Source organism: Lissotriton vulgaris, chromosome 1_1 (assembly GCF_964263255.1).
Source record: "Lissotriton vulgaris chromosome 1_1, aLisVul1.2, whole genome shotgun sequence".
In the NCBI taxonomy this organism is placed as follows: domain Eukaryota; kingdom Metazoa; phylum Chordata; class Amphibia; order Caudata; family Salamandridae; genus Lissotriton; species Lissotriton vulgaris.
Window position 1 is genome coordinate 1,030,840,903 of NC_141685.1, and position 19,895 is coordinate 1,030,860,797.

The 19,895-nt window shown below is 41.0% G+C and overlaps 1 protein-coding gene across 1 annotated transcript in view; it reads right to left on the minus strand.

Annotated features, from left to right (window-relative positions):
• LOC147748462 (venom factor-like) overlaps positions 1-19,895 on the minus strand; it is a 273,916-nt gene that overhangs the window by 9,455 nt on the left and 244,566 nt on the right. The window contains exons 13-16 of the mRNA XM_086928296.1: positions 9,452-9,655; positions 9,198-9,359; positions 6,617-6,749; positions 5,704-5,831 (exon numbers count right to left, since the gene is read on the minus strand). Coding sequence (XP_086784422.1) covers positions 5,704-5,831; positions 6,617-6,749; positions 9,198-9,359; positions 9,452-9,655 — 627 coding nt within the window. The remainder of the gene's footprint in view (positions 1-5,703; positions 5,832-6,616; positions 6,750-9,197; positions 9,360-9,451; positions 9,656-19,895) is intronic.

A 19,895-nucleotide genomic window follows, 5' to 3' on the forward strand; every position in this document is an offset into this window, starting at 1 on the left:
AAATCAAAACAGAACTAAAGGGACCAAATGAAAGTCAATGCATCTTAAGGTGATTGGAAGCTAGCTCAAAACTTTCTTCAGCAGTAACTCTTTGACTTCCTTTTTGAAGGAAGCCATGGAGTTATTAAGTCTTATTTCAGGTGGCAAGGTGTTCCAGATTCTTGAGGCAATACCTGAAAAAGCTCAATTGCTAAGTTTTCTTTTTATGAAATTTCGGTGGCTTGAGCAGTAAGGTGCTAGAGCCTCTAGAGGAGCGAGTGCCCCCAGAAAGCTCAAGTTTGTGTGCAAGATAGATTAGGGTGTTGAAGTGTACAGCTTTATGTGTCTTGCAGGCAATTTTCAGATGAATCCTTGCTTCATACGGGAGTCATTTAAGAGATTTCAACTCAGGCGCGATGTGATGATAATGTTTGTAGGCTGTAATGAGCCTCGCAGCGGAGTTGAAAGAGGCCCTAAGTGGCATCTTTGCTCTAGGAAGGCCGCAGAGGGTAGCACTACCATAGTCCAATTTATACATAACTAGGGCTTGCACCGCATTTTTAAAGTTGTTATGGGGTAGGAACGATTTAATTTTCCTCAAGACTCTCAGTTGGAGGTTCGCACCTTTGGTGAGATCACTGATGCGCTTTTGCATGTTCAGATGTTTGGACGAGTATCATTCCCAGAGAGCTTGCAGAATCAATGATGTTTGGAGTGCAGTTGAGAGCTGTGAGTTGATTCAACCATTCTTCAAAGTCTGGGGAGTGATTGGCTGGGGCAATAAGGAGATATTCTGTTTTGAGGGCATTTACTTTCAAGTGATTGAAAGCCAACCACCTTGAGTTGAGGGACCTTATATCCTTCGGGGAGGAGACTCACAGGTACAACTGGATACCTGCAAATGTCCACTCAAATAGTTGTGTGGTATATACTTCTTTTTTAGCAAAAGGAGCTACCCTTTTGAAAAAATGAAATCCCACCAATAATTTGAGGACCATTTGATCTGATATTACAAAGCATTTGTCCTCTCTAGTAACTATGCAGAATACAATGATAGCCCTATTCAAACCTACTCACTATGGGCCATATGTATGAAGAAAACGTTTTGCAATTCCCTAATAATGAATCCTTGCTATTCACAATTAGGAAATTGCAAAACGGCATGAATAAAAATGTTTTTAACTCTCTCTACGATTCCAAGTGGGTTGCAAATGACCTACCTCATGAATAATAATGAGGTAGGTCGCAATTTGCGAGCCATTAGAAATGCATAAATCACAGGGATGGTGGTCTGCTAAGGTCAGCAGACCACCATGTCTATGATTGCTTTTAAATAAAGCAATCTTTTTTTTGTAAAGCTGCCCGTTTCCTTTCATTTTTTAAGAGCAGGCATTAGTCAGTGGGATCACTGCCTGCACTTAAAAAACGGCTTTTACAAACATTCACAAACAGGAAGGGGTACCTTGGGACCCCCTTCCATTTGCGAATGGGTTACCATCTAATTGAAGTAGGTGGTAAAATGTGAATGTTTTGCAATCGAATTTTGGTCTCAAAACATTCAAACATACTGTAGCGATTCGTTATTAGGAAGAGATGCCCTAAACACGCCCCTTCCTAATACCAAATCGCAAACCCAAATTGCGATTCAGTAACAGGTTACCAAATCTCAATTTTGTTTTGATACATGTGAAAAGCCTTTTTTATGTTTGCAAACGGGCCAATTCTGTGATTCGGCACGTTTGTGACCTCAAAAAGGCTTCATACGGTAACTAGACAAAATATAAAACAATATATATAGAATGGACAGAATATCGAATTCAAAATATAGAATGAACATAATATCAAATGGACATAATATAGTGGTTAATAATATTGAAATACAGGTAAGTAATATCGACTGTCAAAATATCGAAGTACATAATATAGGCATTAAAATATATCGAATTTTTTTTAATATTGATTTTTTTTAAAGTGTTTTGTATATTAGTATATGTGTTAGAAGTGTATATTAATTATATAAGGTATGCTTAATTAATTTTATGGTATTTAGTTTTTGCATAATTTAATTCCGTAGCGGGCTGTGGGTTAATAGGGTAATAGGGTGGGAAGTAATGTAATTATAGTAAATTAAATATTAATTTTTAGGAATTATTAATTATTTTTTAATCACCTTTGCCTTTTAGTTCTGTAGTGGGTTGTGGGTTTATAGGGGAATAGGGTGAGATGTAATATAATTGTATTTAAGTAAATATTTATTTTTATTTATTTGTATTGATAATTAATGTAATGTTAATTAATTATTACATGGTAATTAGTATTTAATAATTGGTAATGAATTTGTATTAATTGATTAATTGATAGTTATAATAATTGTGTTAATTTATTATTCGAAGCGGGTTGTGAGATTATTAAGGAATAGGGTGGGAAAAATTTTAATTGTAATTAAGTAATTATTGAAATTATTTTTGTGTATTGATAATTAATTTATTGTTAATTAATGATTAATTTGACATTTTTGTATTACTTAATACATGTTTGGTATTGACAATTAATTGATTGTTAATTAATTACGAATAATTTCTAATAAATAATATTTATTGGTATGTATAATTAATAAATTATAACATATTTTGTAATTGGTAAATATTTTAATTAATTTTTTATTGGTATTGATAATTAATGTATTCTTATTTAAATATTAAAACTTTACTTTCCCTACTGTTGCACTCACTGGAGTGGGAATAGTAATTTGTACCCCTACTCTATCCAACGCTTTCCCTACTGTTGCACTCTCTTGAGTGGAAATAGTCATTTTTACCCCTACGCTATCCAACACTTTCCTTACTGTTGCACTCACTGGAGTGGGAATAGTAATTTTTACCCCTTCGCTATCCAACGCTTTCCCTACTGTTGCACTCTTTGGAGTGGGAATAGTAATTTTTACCCCTACGCTAGCCAACGCATTCCCTATTGTTGAACTCTCTGGAGTGGGAATAGTCATTTTCACTCCTACGCTATCCAATGCTTTCCCTACTGTTGTACTCTCTGGAGTGGGACTAGTACTCTGGAGTGGGACTAGTAATTTTTACTCTCCCGCTATCCAACGCTTTCCCTACTGTTGCACTCTCTGGAGCGGGAATAGTAATTTTTACACTCCCGCTATCCTACGCTAAAAATATTGAATATTTTGTATTAATATTGAGTTAATATAAATTTGTATTCAAAAATAAAAATGCATGTTTATTTTTTTTACTTACATTAGTTATTTATTAATTTTAAGGTTATTTAAGTATTTTTAAGTATGTTTTAGTTAATTATATTTATTATTTCATTAATTCTACATTACTGATAAGACATTTAAAAAATTCGATACTTTAACAAACTATATTATTTACAACGATATTTTGGATTTGATATTTTTGTACTTACCTGTTTGTAGATAGGCATTTGATATTCTGTCATTCTATATTTTGTCCACGATATTTTGGCAGGTCGATATTTTGTTCCTCGATATTCTGTCAGTGATCCGCTTCATACATGTGGCCCTATATTCATTTACTCGTAATAAAGATACACTTTTAAGACACAATATGACAGTGTAATTTCAAATATTGTGTTTAAAGTAAATATAATTAATGCTGCATCGGCCTTCATTGCGGTCTATTGCTACATGTATAGCCAAACCTATAAAGCTGCCTTTTAGCTGTAATCATTGGACACTATAGGCCAGCTGTAGGTGGGTAAATACTGGTCGGTAACGCCGAAATTCTGTAAATTTCAGTGTTACCGACCGGTATTTAGCCATTCCTAATGTAGGTAAGGAATCGGTAAATAAGGAATTGGTAAATACCGATTCCTTAATACTGATTCCTTATTGCTCTTGCATTTAAGGAATCGGTAATACAGATTCCTTAAATGCAATGTAGGAAGCACATTGAAGAGTGCTTTTGAGCCTTAAGAAATCGGTAATTACCACCAACTTCAAGTTGGTGGTAATTACTGATTTCCCTTAAAAAAACACGTTTTTGCTTTTTTAAATGCCATGTGGCACAAATCCATGACTTGAAATCGTGGTATGAAGCAGGAGGACATGTCGGTCGGCGGTTACGCTGAAATTAAGTGACTGGCACATACTGGATGGCATAACTTCATAACTTATTGTGAAAGATATAATTTCAAGACAGGGGTGATCGATGTTTTCAAAGACAATAGTCCACATAAAGAGCTGAAGAAAAAATCATGATCCCATCCTGCGAAGAAATCCAATAGGACCCTGCAATACCAGTTCAATCAAATCATTGGGGGGAGCCATACCAAAATCCTCCTGTCTTAGGATATACAGAAAAACACAGAGTTTAACTGCTGAAACGTCTCAGAAAAATCAGGATCAGTAACCTATGTTTTTAATGTCCCCTGGGTATATGAGTTTGTGTATCTGGAAGAGGTCCTGAGGAAGGTTGCCTTGCGCTGCCGAAACGCGCGTCGACCAAGTGTGAGGTCTCATACAGTGTTTTGAGACCTTCAAATTGGCAGGGTTCCCCCGCCAATTTGGTTCCAGTTTCCTTTTTTCAGAGGTTGTGGTTATGAGTGTGGTGAGGGTATGAATGTGTGAGTATGTTGTGACGGATTGTTAGTTACCAGGGGTATAACTATTTGTGTGAATTGATTCTTTAGTATATAGCTGTGAATTTATGTATCTCTCTTTTCTTTGTATAAACTATGAAATTGTTCATGTATTAAATATCAAAAAAAATTCTTTAAAAAAATGAATGTTCCACTTTGAGCAAATATGAGGAAAGAATAATGATAAAAGAAATGATAACTTGAAAATAATGAATAAAACTTTACACTTTTTTAGAAAATAAATAAGATTTTTGTGTATGTGTCACCCATGTTACATTAAATATTGGATATATACCTATTTTTGAAATTTTGTGGCCATTGAGGGAAAACTGTTCTTCTTGCTGCACAAATCCATGCCCTTAGGGCATGTATGTGCACCACATGTGCACACATGCACATTTCAGGGGTGCAACAGGGTGTCCTTTGGACACCCTGGCACCATTGAAATTCCTCTCGATATTACCGATTTGGTAATACCGAAACGCAAATACTGAATGTCTTCACATTCATGGGTAGGTATTCCTTATTACTGAATCTCTATTACCGATTCGGTAATAAGAAATATTAAGGAGTCTGTATTTTTTACCGAATCTTTACCTACATAGGAACTACCAATTTCGTAATAGCGAATCAGTAAAATTCACTATTAAGAAAACGGTATTTCTCATTTACCTACATCTGGCCCTTTCTTCTGTAATTTCTTAACATCTTGTCACTCGCAATAAAGTCTTGCTGGAACCTAATTATAATGCCATATAATTTCTTCAGTACTTTTTCAAGTTCTGTCCCTATTAAATCAGTTATTTAGCTGGTAATAACATCTATCAAATGATCACTCAATGTAATCAAGCCAGGAATCTGACCCTGTTCTTAAGCTACAAATATCCTGGAACAAATTAATCTTTACTTCTGTTTTATTCTTCTATCTCTACGCTCCAGGTATTCCCCTGACAGTTCCAGATATCTTTTTTGTTTCAAGCCTTTTGTACTTCACAAGGGATTATATTTCCCTCTGGAGCACGTGGGAATCGAGGAAGAGAAAAGAATGTTGGAAACAATAGAATGGTAACTATGATTGCCTGTTTCTTTGGTGGTACTTACTTCACAGGTATGAGATTCACTGGTAAGTTTCATAACTGACAAGCTATACAAACCTTTAGCAGCTTTGGCTCTTGGGGACATTGGTGAGCGACGTCTTCGTCCTTGTATGCCCTGTGCGCATCGAAGATCTGCAATGAATCACAATAAATAAGATCAATTAAAACAGAGGAGTGACTGAATAGAAGAATATTGGACCTGTACACTCATGTCATATTTTAGCATCCTGGGTGGGACTCACTGTAGCGGGCACCAGGTGTTTTCCCTATAGGCCGGAAGGGTGGGGGCTGGTTTTGGAGCAGTGGGGCCATTTTTTGTTACTGGAGGCTGATTTTACAACAGTGCTGCAGTATTGGCCCCTGTAACAAAAGCAGCAGTAGTGTTTCCCTCCACCCCAACCCCTCCCCCCAGTACCGGACTGACTTAATTGCCAGTGCTGGTTTGCGTTCTCAGTCCAGCTCTGCTAACATTCGACTCTCAACAGAGTGTACAAGAAACACCTTTAGTTCTGAAGGACAAAGGGTTGGATCATACCAACATTGCCTTGGTCTTTTGTCAAGGGGAAGCTCATCGCTATATTTCTAACCACTAATTTCAATTGATTTCTTTAGCTGGCCGTCTCCCTTTGTCTCATTACTACCAAGACCTCTCAATTCCCACCAATGAATTGATTGTGCCTCAGAGCCAATTTAGAAACTGTATTTGGCGTATGTTATGAAGCATTTCTGATTCTTGTGGAGCTGCAGACAACCTGATGTACAACTGGATGAATGACAGGGCAAAGTAGAAACTAAAGCTCCCCTACAGTATGAAGTATTCAAACTCTGTGATAGAATTTATGTGATGAGTTTTGTCCTGAAACAAACTAGTACAGAAACTTAAACGTGGAACACAGTGGCAGTTGTTGACCAAATACCTCTTCTTGGTAGTGTGTTCCCCTTATCTGAGTTAGTCTGAAAGGATAGGCCGGCGTCATTAAATACTCCAGCATTATTACTTCCACTTCCAGCAGTGCAGCCAACGTCATTCTTCTCCACAATGTCCCATATCTGAAAAGGATATATAAACACCAGTCACTGATTGCAGTTTTTTGCACTCTACTTCTATCCTCTTCACTGTTAACATACATATCAATGTTACTGCTCTTTAGCTCTTCAAATGTAATATTTGTTTTTGTGTAGGAGGTAGGGGAAGAGCAAGAAGTGGAAAGTATGGTAAGCAAAGAAGGTGATAGAGAGCTATTGATCTTTTGTTACTGCTAATGCCTTCAAGGGGCCTGAGACCAAAGGTAGTAAGTGCAGTTCAGGGTATAACTGATGTCCATTCCCCTGTTCATGCTTCTGGCCCATCCTTCATTCAAACTAGTGTTAAGGTTTTTATCCACAAGCAGAGTCAAAAGACTATCCCAAAAGATTCTCTCATTTCAAAGATTTTTCAGAAGGGCCCCACCGTGAGTGTCCTTCCAAGCACTCACTCCCCCATCCCAATCCTTGCGTCACCAACCTTTCCTGTCCACTTCCTTTTCTCTTTTTTTTGAGGGGGGGGGCAATAGGACAGTTGCAAGATTCAGCATCTCCCTTATTTTGGGCTTTAGGTAATACCTTTCTATTCTTGCTATTTCTGAAAGGGACATTTTTAATATTTTTTCTTTAAGTTATTTTTTTTTAACTCTGACCACCTGAACCTGCCTCTTATTTACAATCAGCTTCAATCAACATATTGGAAGTAGAAGACAGTTTTTAGCCACTGTCCTGAATACAGCCTATTTTATCTGCAACAAAAACTTCAGATAAGTGGGCACTTGTCTTGAATAATGAATGTGGAACTTTAATCAAAGTGGTAGAAGGATCCAGTACCCCATGCGACTCTCGTACTGACAATCCTCAATAGATCAGTTTGATTTGGTACTGAAAAGAGGTGACTTTTGAGTATATTGTGGAGTCGAGGCTGTCATACATAGATAAGAAAAATTCATTACTTGACATTGCCTTTTGGTACTGGATCCAGAGCCCCATCTTGAGATCCTCCTCTGCCAAAATAAGAGTTTTACATTCCCGCCCACGCATGTCCAAATACCGCTTGGATAGAAATGACTGAATAGCAAGCATGGGAACTTGCTTTGCAGGGACAGGCTGTTCAATTACAAAACATTTCTCTTCTTGCTCATTTTATTTTCTTAAAATATAAGAATTCCGTATATAAGAATTCCGTAGGATCCCTACGAATAAGATTTTTTTTCACGTGTTCACATCCATTCTGAGTTCCTAAACTCCATGTCAAACTGTTTTGGAACAATGTCACATTTTTGTTTTATTTCCACCAAAAGGTACACTTCCTCAGTGTCTCCCCACCCCACCCAGTTCCATGTGTCTTTGTCTTCTTTCTACTTCTTTTGTCCTTTTATAACTATGCTGCTTGTTGACATCTTCCAGATGATCATTTTCTCCTTTTGAAGTTTTTTGCCACTCTGACTGGGACACTGTGCCAGAGATCAACCACCAAACAAGGCATTATATTTGGTGTCACAAATTCCACAGTTCATCCTGGACTATATTGCACATTTGGTACAGACAGAATGTAGACAAATAAATGCATGCTTGTTCCAGAAATGGGTTGAAAAACCATCACAGGTAACTGTGATCTTGCTTCTCCCTATTTTTGCAACACGTTGACAGAGAGTGTTTGGTTATGAGCACATATTATTATCTATTGATCTTTAAATGTTGTGCATTGATGTAAATGTAGACATTTTAGATATTCCCCATTAATTAACAAGTTACTTCTACATCACCTGTACACGTTGAAATATAAGGGGTGTTTTAAATGGAAACATATCTATACAGCCTGATGATTTAATTGTTTTAATTGCATTTATTGACGTAACTGTGTATTAGTTATGTCAATTGTGTACTTTTAGCATAATATAACCCACTTTCAGCTTCTTAAGATGAATCCCACTCTCAGATTAAATATTTTCATGTAATAGCACTCACATTATAATTCCAAAGGCCTTTTTAAAAATCCAGTTGATTTTCAAATGTGAGTAGGTAGATCCATCAGTCACATATAAATAAGAGTAAACAAAAATCAGTTAAATTACCTTTCAAAAAGTTGAAAAAGTTACTAAACATGGCAACTGCAGATCGAATAGGAAATAATATGAGGTTTCAAACAAAACCTCAACATCACTGTTTAATAGGTTAATCATTCATACGTTTGCCATAGGTGAATCCCCAAGCAGCACCTAAGGAAGGAATGTTTCAAGATTAATCTTTAAAAATGTTCCCTTGGTTGGGTAAAGGGTGTGGCACAGCTGTCCGGGTACATTGCCTTTTTAAAATATGTATGTCCATCACATAGTCTACACGCTACTGACCTTCCATATGAGCAGGACTTTTTACCCCAACCTATATTGGGTATTGTGTTCCTCAAGCAATAGAGATGTTCCCATTTTCTCTACCTTGACCTTCTTTGATAGTCAATCTTTAGGGTCTCACCTTTGATTGGGATAGTTTATGTCTCTTGTTTAAAACATAAACCGCTTTATCCACTGCCACCATTCCGACCTTGGCTCCAGGATCCCCTGTCACCTTCATCTTGATTGGTTTCCCTGGCTGGTATTCCCTCTTCGCTTTTTCTGGCACTCCAGACACTTTTAACTGTGTGGAACGAAAACCGAAATGCGATAAGCGTATGATTTATTGGCAAATGATATTAATCAAACAGTTGACTTTCGGAATGAACCACTTACTGTTCCCATGCAGGTGTCCTGCATATCCAGCCAGATGGAGTCAGCCACTATTTCCTTTTGAGCACCATTTTGAAGGCAGTAATATGCCACAAGGCGGAATGAAGGAATGAGCTCTGGAGTGATTGGCAGAGACATGGAGATGGCAGTCTGGCCACCTAACCTCTCCTGTCTCCCAACCTTAACAATCTTTCCTTTGTTCAAAACCTGATTTTTGGGAAACAAAAAAACAGTTTACATCAAACTAATGCTGCCATGCTTCCACAAGGACCCAGTTTATTTCTTGTTGCTGAAAGGTTGGGAATAAAGCTGCTTGCTTGTGACTGTAAAACAGAGAGTTGTGTGTTTCTACATTATTAGAGCTTGGCAACTTTGTTGGATAGACACATAGTGGTTGAACGGAGCGACAATCAGTTACATCAAGTGAAGACAAAACCAAAATGGTTTATTTAAAGTAGCAGATGCATTTCAATTACTCAGTTACCCCATGTACCTCAATACTTAAAATCACTTGAACAATAACTTTAACTAAACAAAGCAGGAAGATGAAAACTTTTATCTATCATAGAATCATATTTGATAGTCATAAACATTGACTAACTCCTCTCATGGATCCCAGACCCCTTTTACAGAAAGGAAATAATATCCTGTGAAGTAAACTTAACACAGCGGAATTAGAATTAAAAATAAAGTCAGCTGAGAAATACTGGGCACGAGAATTGAGCCACATTTGCAAACACCTCAGTTGAACAAACCACAGCTTCTTTAAGGAAGCTTTTAGCTCTATTACCCATGCTGCACAGCAGTGACGGTTGGAGATCACTTCAATTTTCTTCTCCTTTTTCAAACCTCAAATGTTATTTCGTATTTTATTTATTTGAACATTTTAAGATAGCTGGTGTCTATTGAACCTTTCAGTCTATTTTTCCAGAAAACAACTCAGGGTCTTATTTCCACATCACTGGTGACCACCCTGGCCTCTGCCACTGCCACCCCAGAGGAGGACTGCTTTTCACATTATGTGCTCCTCTCCTGCCTGGTGGTGGTCACATTGCCCTGTATGAATATGCTACTGTAGCAGATGTACTAAATACAGAGATATATGCTGAGCAAATCTGAATGCTGAAGCAGAGTTCTGTTTTATTCTACAAAGTGTAATTCCCAAAGAGTAGGCTTCCTTTTTCATAACAGAAAATCCCCTTGATGTACAGGGAGTATTCTCCCTACACCCGAAGGACATTTTATTTTCCTGTTCAGGCTCATGGCGATCCCAGGCAGGAACAATTAGTGGTGGTAGTTCCGCACCCACTAGGGCAAGGCTATAGCCACTGTGACTCGGTTGCCCTCTGATAGATGGGCCACCTGGTCATACCATAGGTTTATGATAAGATGGTGGAGCCAGCTGAAGCCCCACCACCAAAAACCTTGCACTTTCTTACCTCTAAACGGAGCGGGGGAACCGTGACATCCCACCTATTTGCTGTGTAATCCCTACTCTAGTGCTCTTCAAATACTAAATGAGTCTCTTGGTGTCTGATAAGGAGTTTGGATGATCGCGCACCTATCTGCCATTGCGGAAAATTTATCTTCCATATAGAGGAAGCTGAGAAAAGGTTTTCCCTGTTCTGCTTATCCCCCAAGGAGGAGAGTTTTATTCACCAAAGCGCCAAAATCTGCTTCAAAAGGCACTTTGGGGGAAAAGCACTGCAGTGGAAAATATACTGTCTATTTTTTTCTGCAGGAATCGCCACCATGTAGGGATTGAAAATGTACCCTAAAAAGTGCGAATATGTTGACACGGTGCACATAGCCATTCTCACTTCGCTAACATGTCAGGATGGGGGATTCCTTGCATTCCAGGAATTCTATCCCTGCATTTGTGTAAAACTCTCAGCCCTTTTTTGTGGTAGCCTTTCGCGGCGGTAACTCTGTCAGATGTGGTGGCTCAGCAGTCACTCTAGATTGTGTGGATGACCCACCGACATATTTGGCAGAGCTGTACTGGCAGATTTGGAGAGTAAATGGCCGCCGGGTTGCAGGGACGGCGTACACAGTGGACTAGGACTTGAGCTAAGATTGTGGAACGTAGCATGGCTCCACAACTATGATCATAATTGGGGAAAACTGACTCTATGATTGGAAGAACTAATAGGATCCTGCATGAGTATTCATGATTGCTCTTAAGATTGGTTGGACAAGTGTATATGAATTGCATCCTCAAAACTTATAAATACATATCGGAATTAAAAGTCTTTTCTACAAGTTGCAAAGCCTTGAAAAAGCCCAAAGGGGGCGAAACGCGCGTCGGCTGTGGACCATAACATTTTGAAAAATAAAGACTTGAATTCTCTACAACGTCTGATGTGATGAAATTGACTGTTTGACCAAGGATATGGATTACAGATGAAACGCTAAATAAGCTAAGGGATCAAAGAGACTATTTCGGAGGTGCACTGGTGTTTCTTCTCATAATACCTTGTGTTATCACCAGATGTAAACCATTGCAATTGAGCAGACTATTCCTCCAGAACATACCAGACCTCAAAATCCTGCACCTGAAGTAGTAAGTTTGATGAATCTAGGAAAAACATGGTTTCAGACAAGCTCAAGTACATAAAAAGAGACATGAAGTCTTCTGAAAAAGAATCCTTGAAAACCCAAGCACATTCTACATTGTTGCTGCTCAATGAGCCTTTTTCTCTCAAAGTGCAGGTCATGCACTCTGAAACATAATATGACTCTGGATAGAAGCAAACCTCAAAAGTCTCTATCACACATTTAATTAACAACATCTCCAGAGAATATCTTGTCACCAGATGTCCCTAATTTCAATGGCGCATTGGCTAGATGACCAACTAAACTCATTATCCTTATGTCCACAACTAAGAGTTCTTTGATATGTTGCAACAGCAAGCGTAGCCAAATCTGCTTTTTCCACTGGTTCTGGGTACCGTAGAAATGGAGATGAAGATTTTCTTTCTTACAGCCACTGCTAAAAGACTCTACTCAACACCTATTGAAAAGTATAAGCAATTGGAGCAACACCTACGTTTACTGATAAAAATATTAAGGATAAAAACATTTTTGAAGTAAGAATATGTCTTCCGCCACACTCTGTGATTTTAGCAGTATTGATGAAAAGGTATTGCTCTCCCCCTATGGGGGCAGATGTTCTCATTTTTCTCACAACTCGGGTAAGCAAGCACAGGTTGTACTGTGTTGCATGTACGGGAAACAGCCAAAGTGCGCCACATCTACTAAGAGATGGTGCATTTCTGCTCTCTCCTTGTGCTGAGCACTGTGTGCTGCTTGGTGCCAACGCTGGCACCCTTGCACAATGCTGCAAGTGTGTTTGCATTACAGGCAGGATTGTTTTTTGTGCAGGAAGTGACACCTTCCTGCACAAAAACAATATAATTGTGTTTTCCTCTTTCTCTGTGTGCTGTAAGATGCAGCACATGTGGAAACAGGAAATAACATGAAGTAATTAAGATATTTCTCTTTATTATGCCTCACTGGGAAAAGTGTAGTATTTTAACACATTCCCAGGGTTGCAAGTCTTTGTAAATCTAGGTATGCACCAAAATCCATGAGTGGATGTGTGGGAACATCCATGCTCCCCCACGAAGCACCTACCCAACAAAAGCCAACTCAAAGCAGCACTATGCACTGCCTTGGGTTACTTTGTATTTACTAAGCCATGCAAGGTGGCTTTGCATGGCTCAGTAAATACCAAAGATTATTTTGTGTTAAGGCTGTGCCACAAAATTGATGCAACCCTGTTACAAAATCTTAGTAAATATGTACCATGGTCTCTCCCCTAACAAAGAGAGACAGAGAATGGACTTTGTGAAACAGATGATTTGTGCGAAGACAACAAGCGCTTCCTTGATTTAAAAAAAATATATTTTTATTAAGTTTTTCAATAAAATAACATTACATCTCATTGTGTTTATTTGGACGACAGTAGTATCGTTATGGAGCCATAGGACATACATTCTGTACTCGAAGGGGGTACATGTCACTGCAGTCCACTTGTTCCTTCTGTAAAGTGATACCGGGGGGGAACTGGGGAGAAGAAAACCAGGGGTACTTTGGCAGGGGGGATCCGGGTGCGAGCTTCGTATAGGGCAATTGGTTCATGTCAGCTACAGCCAATAGGTGCGTCACCGCGTTGTTTGCGGGCTAATATTGGACAATACTGCTAATAGTAGTATTCAGTGCAGTATATTGTGGAGTTGTTGTGTGTTGCGTGCTGGTTGGGATGGTGGGAGCGGTGTCTTGTGTACCCCCATGTGGAGCTCGTGCATATGTGTTCGGTGGGTTACTTTGGGAAGCGCTTGGGTCGGTGCGTGTGTGTAATTGTTTGAACTGGTTGGATAAAAGGGCCCATTCCATAGATATGGGGTGTTTTCGTAGTCCCCTTACCTCCTCCTCCTCCCGCAGACTTTCATCTTCTGCCGCCGCCCATTTCTGCACCGCACCCACCCACGCCTCCATCGGGGGCCCATTGTGGCTCGCCAGTTCATGGCGATACTTCTTTTTGCTAGGAGCGTTGCGAGGGACGCGAAGCGGACAGAGACTTTGTGTGTTTTTGGTCGTCGGAATATCCAGAGAGCGACCGCCTCCCACGTGTGAATATCTGTGAGACATGTGAGTTCTTTGAGTGTCTTGAGGACTACAGCCCAGTACGGTTGTTAGGTGGGGCAGCTCCAAAACATTTGCTGGAAGTGTGCATCAGGTGAATGTCATCTGGGACAGTGAAGTTGGGTGTCCGGGTAGAATCACTGTAGGCATGCTGGTGTTTGATACGCTCTATGTAGGACATAACACTGTATGTTTTTAAAGCGTGCATTCCTAGACAACTTCTTGGGGAACTAATGCCCTTTCCCACTCCCTATTGTGTTATTGGCGCTCAAGTTCGTCCTCCCATTTGGCTTGGAGAGCAAGCAGTGGTTTGTTATTAAGTTCTCGTATGGACTTATACAGCCATGTAACTAAGTGCCGGCCTGTACCCATATACAGGATGGTATGGAGGACCGGGTGTGTTGTTGGCTCGCCCGTAGATAAATCAAAGTGCGGCCTGTAGTGTTCTAGGAGCTGTCGGTGAGTCAAAAACTGTCCCGGGGCAAGATCGGAGTCCTCCATGAGCTGGTTGTAGGGCCGAAGTTGCCCATCTGTGAAAAGCAATTCAGCCTCAGTAGTCTCATGGTCCGTCCACGCACTAAGCATAGTGGTCGTGAAGTATTTCTCTCGTTTGGGCCAGCCAACTAGCAGCAACTGGGGGGAGTAGTGCGGGGTCTCTGCCGACATGCGGTGGATTCTCTGCATGCATCGGCGGGATACCGACACCTGCAGTGGGTAAGTCCACCATGGTTTGGTACCTGGGAGCAGCATGAGACGGAGTTCCAGGGTAGGGACTGGGCCTCGAGACGTCCAGTATGACAGCCATTGCTAGAAAATACGACTCGAAGGAGGGGGCGCCTAGACCCCCTTGTGTGGTGGGCAATTGCAGGTTAGTGAGGGCTATCCGATGTCTACTCGCCCCGCAAATGAGCAAGTCGAGGTCGCGAAAGAAGGCTTTGGTAGGGATAACCGGTAAGTTTGTGAAGTGGCACAGCAGTAGAGGGACGATGATCATCTTAGCTATAGCCACACGGCCTATCGGGGCCAGCGGGAGATTCTTCCAAAATCTGATGCCGGCCAGCACTTTGCAGTGGTTAACCTCATAAATGTCGGTGGGGGAGTGGTACAGGCGGACGTCGAGATTACCGGGGGGCGGTAGTGCTCCAAGATAGGGTCTGCTCATCAATGCGTACCTCCTGCGGCGCGAGGTTGGGATGCAGTGGATAGATTGTGGATTAGTCCCAGTTTACTTTAAGTCCGGACGCCTCCGCGAACTCCGTCAGGATTGTCCAGATGGGTGTGAGGTCTGTGGTAACATCATGGATATATAGGAGAAGGTCGTCCGCGTACATGGAGACACTATGCATGGTGTCCGCTATGGGAATGCCCCATTCGGGTCACTCCTGGTGCAATTGTATTGCCAGAGGTTCTACCGCCAGGGTGAAGATCAGGGGTGATAGTGGGCACCCTTGCCTCGTGCCTCTTTCCACCTTAAAGGGGGACGATACATATCGGCCCAAGCGAAAGCGATATGCAAGCTTGGTGTAGAGAAGCTGTGTGTATGCTAGGAGAGTTGGACCTATTCCTGCGTGTTGCAGAACGGTGAAAAGGTATGGCCACGTGAGGGTATCGAAGGCCTTTTCGAGATCTAAAATTAAGCAGGCCGCGTTAGGGTGCATATCTCCCGCTTGATCTTGAATGTGGAACAAGCGACGTATGTTTTGGGACGTATTCCTGCGGGAACAAACCCGCACTGATCCGCGTGAACTAGGGGTCGCAGAATTTGTTCATATCTATCAGCAAGAATTTTCCCCAGTAACTTACAGTCGGCAGAAAGGAGCGTGATAGGGCGGTAGGAAGATAATTGTTGCGGGTCTCGGTGTGGTTTAAGGAATGCTGCAATGACCGACTCGCAGAGGGAGCCAGGCAATTCTTGCCTTTCGAGTGTGGTCGCAAACATCTCTACGAGACGGGGCACTAACAGGGAGGAGAAAGTGCTATAATATTCTAGTGGCAGACCGTCTAGGCCAGTGCCTTGTGCCACGCTAGTGCGCGGATCACATGGGTGACGTCGGTCGGCCGTATTTTGGCATCTAGTGTGGTTTTGTCTGCTTCTGTAATGTGTGGGATGAGCTGTGTCGGGGTGCGGTAGATCGTGGTATAGTATTGCTGAAATGCGTGTAAGATATCCATTTGGGAGCGCACTAAGTTACCGGCGGGGTCTAGTATCTCAGTGATGGGTTTTGTGTCTGTGTCCTTTTTTGCTAACCATGCTAGGAGTGTGCCCGTTTCGTCTCTCTCCTTGTGCATTCAAGTGGCGTATGCCCTAAAGTTGTATTTACGTAAGTCTGCCATGGCCGCAGAGTACTGCGTTTTGGCCTCCGCCACCTGTTCCGTCGTTGCACAAGCGCTTCCTTGATAGTAGTAAAATACCACACATCCTTTTGAGAATATATGAAGAGGTTTGCGTAGGAACTTGGAGGATCTTTTCTAATGACTCTTAAATGAAGGTTTCTTAACAATACCCAAGCCATCAGTGCTGCAGCAGACGTGGTAGACCTGGCGCGTCACGGTTTCAGCTACAGAATATATATAAGAGGAAGATCCTCCTTATCACGTCTGACGGGGGTGGGGCTTGATGTGCCAAAGAAGCTGATGAACATTCCTTTCTATGAAATCTTGTTATATAGGTCTCAGTCAGATGATATACTGGGGTGGATATGACGGAAAGTTGAGAACATAAATGCAGCAGACATGAGGAGAACAAAAGTTTCAAAAATCCCTGTGCATGTCATCTGAAAGGCTTTCCACCAACAAAGCTTTAGACCTGTGGGCCACAACAGCAAAGGCAACGCTTCCAACCTAAAATGCAATTTGACGGCAGAGGAGCTCACCAGACTTTGGAGTCAGGCACAAATCCCCAACCAGAAAGATGGGTTCTGCCATGAATACCGTGCAAAATGGTCACCTATAGGCAGTCAAATCCCATCCTCTTCTGCTGTATCTCTGCATGCCCCTGAGTCTATATGCTTCCTTCAGTGATAGTATACTATTTCGCAGGATGGCTTCAGGATATTTACCTGCTTGCCCCAGAGCGTAGAGTACATTCACTGCTCAGTTTCGAATTCTTTATCTGATTGCATCAGTACAATGAAATACACTTAAGCCTCAGTTTGCCAGCGATATATTTCTCTCCTTGCTCCTCTGTCTTGGAGGACTTTTATCCATAAGTATTGCAGTGAGATATGTAACTGCTTCCTCCACTGTTTTGCAGTACGCGGCCTCTTGTTGAATATTCGTTGGCATTCTTCGTTTTATGTGAGCATTTGCCTCTTGGTTTGCTTTTGGTATATTCTGGGTGCCTCCATTACTGGAGTTATGGAGGCCCCTAATTTTCTACATACCCGGAGGTTATGTTTTTTGTGGCTTGTGAACATTTACTCTCATGGCGGGCTATTTGCAAATTTGCTGGTTTCTAGGTCACCAATTAGTCTAAAGGTTTTGCTGTATTAAGGTTGTCAGCCTTTTGGGCTGCCTTGACAATATTTTTTACCTTGGAACATCCACGTCCTTCCTGTTTTGCAATCATCCTTATCAATTTGAGTAAATACATGCATTTTGTGTAGGCTAGTTGTATTTACTCAATCCTTGCCAAACAGAGAGGCTCGCTCTCAGGGGGCGATTAATGGTTTATTAAATCTAAGCCAACACTGGGACATGCAATTTGCTAGGGCGCCATGCTGGATTTCTTTAGCGAGGCATCTCCCCTAGACCCATAAACGTGCAATAGTTCCACACTTTCAAAGCGACCTTTTTTTTTAAAGAAAATATTTAGGATACCTCACCACATAGCAGAACTCTTCCCTTTTCGGAACAGTGTTGCCACGAGGAGTCCCAAAATTGAGTGGAAAAGACAAATTAGTAACATCCACTTTTTCTGTATTTCTATCCAACCAAGCTGTCAATCACACCCCAACATGTTGATATAGGAAGGCTCGAAGTCTTATCATAATTACAGCTAAAAAAATAAAGGATCTTGTCCCCATTCCTCTTAGTTTTTGCTGCTCGGGTTTGCGGCTAGAATAACTCTTATATGTATCTCTCTATCTGCATGTCTATTTGACTTCCTTTCTTCCCCTATCAGCGCACGCCTTGGCCAATGAGTTTTCAACTTACAAAATGTTCTGGGGTTTCTGTTACCTCTTTCAGAAACTCTTTTCTGATGGATTTTTCATTGAGCCCTATCATGGGGGCACCATGATCTTGCCGTTGTTGTCCATATCCAGGGGTGCTATGAGGCACAAACACTTCCGGATCCACAGAGCCAAATGTGTATACATGCAGTCGCAAGGGAGACATCCAAGGAAATGTTTGGCGGTAGCACCAAAGATGGCATCCTCAAACCGGCTGACACTTGTGGTAGGGGTGGTGGCAAATATGAAGTGATGGGGAGCCTGGGATTTAGTCCAACTAGTGGTTCTAGGTAACATAAATCAGTTCCCTGATATTGAAGATTAAGACACTAAAACGATTATTCCTGGCTTTCTGAGGTCTCGGCCAAGTCAATTACTTACTTGGGCGATAGTGGAGAAGAAACACCAACACGCAGCGCCTCAAACTGGATTTTCCAGGCAGTGGCGAGTGGACATATTAATTGTACCAAACAAGGTTCCGTGATAATTCAAGGCATCATTATTGCTTCGTTCAGCAGGTCAACGGCAGAAAATCCAGTTTGAGGCGCTGCGTGTTACCTAGAACCACCAGTTGGACTAAATCCCTGGTGTACCCAAGACCTTCGGGCAGAGATTCACGTGCTTCCCTAGATGTTGTGAAGAATTGGCTGACCATCCTAGCCCTTTGTCCTGAAGAAGACCCGTCTTGACATCGTTAATTCATGCCACATGTCAGAGTGAAAACGTCAAAGTTTTTTTGCCCAGCCCCAGCACACTAATTTTTGTAATTCATTTACTAAGCTAGGGTGACTGCCATTATTTATGTGTTATTGGAGTGTGTTATCAATACTTGCTTTTGTAAATACATGTACAGTATTATCTCGCCCTGTTGTCACTTTGTCACTTCACTCACCTTGTCACTATCATCAAGCCCACATGCGCCGTGTTGCTAATTGAATTATCAGACAGCCTTTGTTTCATTCTTTCGTTTTCATTATTTTCTTGGTAATTTTTGACCTCATTTTAGGATTTTGGAAATATGGAGTAAAATAGCATTTCTTCCTTATGAACATGACTGATTTATCTCTTTGTGAGGGTCTAAGCTTATTTTGTACATAAATGATCATTCCTTATAGAAACTGTAACACTACAAAGAAATTGTTTTGACCCGACAGAACCAATTGTTGTTTGTATTACAACTATAGGAAGAGGCAGAACGAAAGAGGCCTACTTGGGGAAACCCTTATCAAATCAGCCCCCTTCTGTCAGTTCATGTAATGTGCCAGGACTTCCAGAAAGTGAGCTGATAATTCCCTCATCACTCCTTTGGACACCGATGGATAACTTGACCAGGATTGGCTCTGGCTGATGGGAGGAACTAGGGATATACCAGGGCTTACAGGATGTGTACTAAGAATAACCTCATGTGTCCTTCAGAGACCTTTCTAGGGCCTATGGGAAGCTTCAACCACTCCTGAACCACAGAGAGTTAGAGGAACTTCATAGCACCTGAGAACCCGAGACTTTCCTTTTATCTCTAAAGGAAAGTCAAAGAAAACCCATATGAATGTTCCCAATGCCATGATGTAATGGTCTGTAATAATAAAAATATTCTTCTAAGGCAGTAAAGAAAAGACATGATGAATCAT